Source organism: Chelonoidis abingdonii, chromosome 19, assembly GCF_003597395.2.
Source record: "Chelonoidis abingdonii isolate Lonesome George chromosome 19, CheloAbing_2.0, whole genome shotgun sequence".
In the NCBI taxonomy this organism is placed as follows: domain Eukaryota; kingdom Metazoa; phylum Chordata; order Testudines; family Testudinidae; genus Chelonoidis; species Chelonoidis abingdonii.
In genome coordinates, this window is record NC_133787.1 from 38,585,483 (window position 1) to 38,591,476 (window position 5,994).

Below are 5,994 nucleotides of genomic sequence, written 5' to 3' on the forward strand. Positions count from 1 at the left end.
AGTAGCAGACAGTGCCAAGGCTGAGAAAGCGCCATGGGGCAGCAACAAGCTGTGTGAGAGTGAGGCCAGCTCAGGGTGTGGAAGGAAGCTACTCCAGGCAAGTCACCAGCTGCAGGCTGGCTTAAGCTGAAGCAGAGCTGGTTCTGCCAGGCTGTCAGCCCTAGGCAGAAGGCTGAGTGCACAAGGAATGCAAGAGCCCAAGGGAACCTGCCCTGGGGAGCTGGGCCCTCCTAGCCAGAGTAGTGCTGACGCTCCCACTCTCCACCTCACGCTCCTGGGCAGATGCGGCAATGGGAGATGTCACAGAGTCCAGGCACTCGCAAGGGCAGAGGCCTTACTGAAGCATCTTCCTGCAGTGAAGGGGCTGAAGGCTCCTCAGAGGAGAGGCCTCTTCTTCCTTCTGTTCCTCTGTAGCATCCAGCAGCTGGTGCATGTAGCAGGAGGTGCCGAGCAGCACATGGCCTGTGGCCTGCATGGTGAAGAGAGTCCAGCGCAGGGCTTCCCTGGGGAAAGGGGAGAGCTGTTAGCATCAGAAGAGGAGCCGAGTGGCAGGATAGGTGTAGTGAGCTGTACTAGAGGCCAGCATCTACCTGGAGCCCAGCCCAGAGAACACCCTGCTCCACCCTCCAGCACAGGGGCAGCCCAGTTGGAGTCAGCAGAGTTTAAATCCCTTTGTGTAGCACCTACACCCTAGGCCAGTAGCTCCCGAATGGAATGGGGGGCAGGCCTGTGGACATGCCAGCTTGGTGGAGGGGGCTGAGATCCAGGCAGCCCAGCCCTTGGACTCAGGTTGGCCATGTGGCTCTGACCTTCCCAGCACAGGTGGCAGGGATCTCCCTCCCCACTACATCTACCATGAGGATGCCTGCCCAGCACTCACTTCATGAGCCTCTTTGCCCCATAGCACCGCAGGTCATAGGACATGCTGTATGTGCCATAGAGCGTGGCCTTGACGTTCAAGCAGCCCAAATCCTGGGGGTTGGTCTTGTATAGGTCAAAAGTCACACAAGCCACATCAATCCTCCGGCGGGGCTTGCGGGAGAGAGACAGCTGGTACCCTGCCATCTGCAAGAGACCAGCCCAGTGTTAGGGAGCAGCAGCCACCACCTCTCCTGGTGGAGGTGGCCCAACCCCTAGCAGGAACTCCCTATTGCCAGCCCCAGCTCTGGCCTCATGGACCTTCACAGGGGTAGCAAGGAGCCAGAGGTGCTCCCCATGCAGGGACCAGGGGAACATGGAGCTGTAGGGACAACCAGAGAGCATTTGGCTGCATAGGACCCATCTGACAGGATGGAAAGGCTGTACCTGGGTCCTCCCCATAGAGGCTTAGGCTGCTTCTGTCCTGTAGTCTTCCCCAGACTGCCCCCCACCTCCCATTACCTACCTTCTCAATAAGGGGAAGGGCAGAGTACCCTGGGATCTGCCCCCATGGGTGGATCAGGGCTCAGTTCCATCTCACTGATTGATGGAGCTTACTGGGGCCCTTCTTAGTACCTACACCCCTGAGTTATCCTGTGGGGTGCACTGCTAAGCCTAGCACTGACTAGGCCATTTCTGGGCACTCCAGAAGATCAGGTCCTTGGCACAAGGTTGTGGGAGAGTCCCAATGCCTGGCAGACAGGATCCAGCCCTGCTTCCTAGTACAAGGTACTGCAGGTCACAGTGGACTGTGATAGCCTAGCCTGGTTCCATCCCAAGGGCCCTGGTCCAGCATTGGGGGAGTGATCAAGACTCCAGCTCCCTTGATCTGAGGGTGAGGGGGCAGGGAGAAGAGATCATGCCAGGATCCCATTGCTCACCTTGGCTGCACGCCATGTCTGCCCACTGCCTAGTACCATGAACACAGTGCCCTCCTCCAGCATCTGGAAGAAATCCTCTGTCTCCACACTGGTGCCATCCTCATCCAGGACAAGTGAAATGGTGCCCACCATCAGCATCGTGGCACGAACCTGGAAGGCAAGGCTACAGGTGAGGAGAGGCTGGTAGGACAGGGCACCCCCAGGATCAGCTCCCCCACACTCACCTTGTCAAGCAGGTCCCTCAGACTCTCTGCCACAAGGCCCTTGCGGATGCTACGGTCCCAGTTGCAGATGCGATAGGGCCGGGCCTTGGGGACAGGACTGGACAGCAGCTGCTGGGTCATGGAGGCACTGACAGAAACACACCTGGGACAGAGGGAGGGGTCAGGCAGGGATCTGCCCCACCAGCCCTCCCCAGTTAGGCAGGGACCACCATGCCCTGCAAGCAAGATCAGCCACCCACTCAAAGCAGAGGAGGAGCCAGTTGAGGACTCCTCACACCATGGCATAAGGCCAGAAGGATCAGTGTGACAGCACAGGGCCAGTAAGATCAGCCTGAAATCAGGCATGGGACCTGCCTCTCCCATCTCTCCACCCCAGCCCTAGAGCAAGGCCCCAGGTTTGCAGCCAGCTGTCCCACCTAGGGCTCACCCTGCAGCGAGGGTCTCAGCCCATTGGCACTTACCTGGAGAGGGAGCTTGGGGACAGCAGGCCTAGTGACTTCTTGGCATAGTCCATCTTGGTAATCAGCAGCCTGGTCTGCAGAGGGGAGTTGCTCAGTACAGAGGCCATGGCTCCCACCACCCCCTCTGCCTCTTCCGGCAAGCCCCCCTACAGCCATCAGCCCCCAGGCACTGGCCTGTCACTGCCAGGAAACTGATCAGCTACTGCCCCAGGGGCACCACACTGGGCATCTTCACATCCCCCACAACTCAGTCACCAGCTATCACATCTAGGCTAGAGACACCCAAAGTGAAAGGGCCTTTAATCCTCGACTGACCTGCTTCCTCCCCCCGCCCCAAAACAGCATCACCCCTCCAGATTGCCTCACTCCCCTACCAGCACAGACCCCCCTACAACATCCCCTTCCCAAGGCCAGCCTCAGCCCCTCTCCCCCACCACAGAACCTTGTCCTGTGGCTGTCCCACAGCCAGTCTCCAGAGAGGGCTCTGTATAGGGTACTCACATCACACCCTGACCCACAAATGCCCCAGTGCAGGGAGTGCCCTTTGGCCAGGGAATGGCTGAGGACAGGCTGCTCCTAGGACAGTCTGTTTGCCAGCTTAGCTGTTGAGCAAGGCAGCACGTGGGAAAAGGACTCAGCAGCTCAGGGAGCCAAGGTTCCCCAGTCACTCCCAGCTCACACTGCCTCCCCTCACAGGGGGACTGTTTTAACACTCCAGCCTCCCCCAGCTGGATGGGGAGCCAGTGGGGTGAACAACACCTGCTGCACGACTGCCCTGAGCTCAGCATTCACACTGCCCCCCCATTGCTTGCACTCAGCTGGGGGGAACAGGGGCTGCCCTTTGCCCCATGCCATCCCCAACCCAGACACCACAGGCTGCCATCTCTTCCAGGGAGCAGGAGGGTCCCCCAGGAAGTGCCACCCCCACCCAAGGCCATCCTGCCTTAGTACAGACCCCTGTACTTATGGCCACAAAGCATCTCTTCACCCCTCCTGAGTCCCCCCAGCAAGAGAGACCATCCTCACCAAACACCTCAGCCCTCCAAGTGAGGACCCCACCAAGGAACCCTCCTCCCATGCCTTGGATGTGGAGCAGGAACATGCAGCTAAGTGGGGGAGTAAAAAGGAAGAATCCTTCCCCCCACCCCATATGGGCCACACACAAGGCAGGGGGTCTGGTGGGGACCCTCTCCCATTCCTTACCAGGGACCACCACAGCCCTCCCCAACAGAGGCCAGGCACACAAGAAGCCCCAGTCCTGGCTAAACAGTCTAGTGCTATGGAGGAGCTGGATGGGAAACAGCCAGCACCCCTCTAGCAGCTACCTGCCTTCCTCCCGCTATTCATGATCTCACCTTTTGCAGCCACCTCCAGCTTCCTGGATTCACCCTCAAATCTCTGCCCCACCCCCATCTTCAGGGCATCATCCCTGCTGCCCCTTAAAACTGTGCCTCCCTCAGACACAGGGTTAGGAGAGGCTGTCAGGAGCTTAGTCCCTCAAGCCAGGGGCCTCAGCTCTGCCTTCTCTTCCCCAGAGAAATCAGAGATAGCAAGCTGCTCATTAGTGCCATAGGAGCAGACATCAGTAAAAGCCCCAGCAAAGGAGAAAAGCACCCCTTGCCCCCCCCAGGGGTTTGGACAGCCCCCACACCTTCAAAGCACCCCTTTCTCCCCCACATCATCCATCTAGATAGAGGTACAAGCTCAGAAGAGCACCAAGAGCCTTACCTGGAGCAGCCACCTGCTATCCAACCAGAAAATCTCTGCAGCTTCACTTTCAGCTCCTCTGGCTCAGTTTATATCCTGACCACAACCAAACTCCTCCCTCACCCCCTGCCTTGTTAGCCAATCCCCACGCAGAGAGTCTGGGCAGGCAGCGGGGCGGACCTGCAGCTTCTGCCTTGCAGGCTCCTGGGAGCTCCCGGTGTTTCCAGGACGGGGGGCCAATGATGGAATTTCCTCTGAGCGAGGAATCCCTGTGCCCCTCTGCCTGCCGCCTGCACCCCTCCGGGCACTGAGTGGGGTGGGCAGCTTGTGCCATTATCTTGGTGCCTCGTCGCGTGCTGCCCTGCGCCTGACCATTCCCAGGGCACCTCAGTCCCCGGGCTGAGCGCCCCGTTCTGTCGCCCGGGGAGGGGCCTTGGTGGGCTGCACCCAGCGCCAGCCCATTGGGGGTCCTAAGTAAGCAGGAACGCTTTGGGGGCCCCACCCACATGCAACACATACTAATATTAGGGAGCCCCTTGAGCTGCTCAGAGCCCTCAGAATAGCTTAGTCTGCTTATGCCTAGCACCAGCTCTGGCTGCCCCCAGCGACCCGGTGTGACTCTCCACCAGCAGAGCCCGAGAGCATCAGATCTTTTACCTTGCCCCTTCCCATCACAGGAGCAGAATGACACAGCCTCTTCCGACTTGCCCCATTCACTGGGGATCTAGTGCAGGGGGCTGGGTGAGAAGACAGACGACTGGGCATTGTCTCCTATTATTCTTCATAACTGAGCGGTTCTTCCTCAGTGGGGGCTGGTCAGTAATGACATCAGGCCAGAGCCGTATGACTAGGATTGAGGCTCGTGAGTGTGTGGGAAACCACATTAAACTAATTCTGCAAAGCCCTTTTGAGGATTTTTCATTTTCTCCACGTGATGTCCCTGCAGGGCCGTTCAGGTTTCTGGTGAAAGAGGAACCTTTGGGTCTGAACAGTAACGGGGACAAAACAATTATTAATCCTAGAAAAAATCGTATTAGGATCTAGCCAATGAACAATATTGCAGTGAGTTTTATCTCTGAGAAGTCAGTGACAGGCGGAGTTGAGGTGGTTTGTGCGTGTCTTAGACTTTAACAGGTTCAGATCACTTTTAAATTGCACCGTGGCTGAATTCCCTGGGTTTACAAGGCTTAGTTTGAGGAAAATTGCACCATCCCTGTCATATAAATTCCTGACCTGGTCACGCACCCATAACTCCATTTTAACACAAGGCTCGTCTGGGAATTTAGGGCAGGCTGGGTCAGGGGAAGTTTGCCAGTTGCTCCCTCCCCTTGCTCACACGGACTGTCCTAGGCAGTGGGTGTCTCACTGGCAAGTGGGTGTCTCACATCTGATGCCGAGTGCTCTGGCTATGCCCAGCATGACCCTGCCTTCCCAGGGAACCCCCGCTGGGCCTCTCCCTATGTAGTCTTGCTTGTCTCCCTGGCATGCTAGATCTTTTCCCTACTGGTGAGCCAGCCCCCTCCCCACGCAGTCAATGCATTGCTGCTCTTTCTGCGGGCAGATGAGCACCGGTGCTCTTGATGACATCTTTATTCATTCCCTGTCCCTCTTTCTTCCAAAGTCTGTCTCTGGAGAGGGTCTCAGAGCTCTGAAGCCTTTGTGCACACAGCAGTTACGTGGGTTGGGACAGACTGCAGCATGGATTGGCCGGGGCAGGGGAGAGCTGTGGCTGCAGCATGTGGTGCTGGAGATTCACCTCCATGCAGGGCAGCTATTCTGGGTTCCACGGGGCTTGAGACAGAC

At 57.8% G+C, this 5,994-nt stretch overlaps 1 protein-coding gene across 1 annotated transcript; it reads right to left on the reverse strand.

Annotated features, from left to right (window-relative positions):
- Positions 1-319: 319 nt before the first annotated feature.
- On the reverse strand, positions 320-2,540 carry CIDEC (cell death inducing DFFA like effector c). The gene is given in 5 exon segments (XM_075073691.1): positions 320-503; positions 881-1,058; positions 1,733-1,949; positions 2,024-2,165; positions 2,485-2,540. Coding segments are annotated over 5 exon segments (759 nt in total). The 5' UTR covers positions 2,538-2,540; the 3' UTR covers positions 320-334.
- Between the last annotated feature and the right edge of the window lie 3,454 nt (positions 2,541-5,994).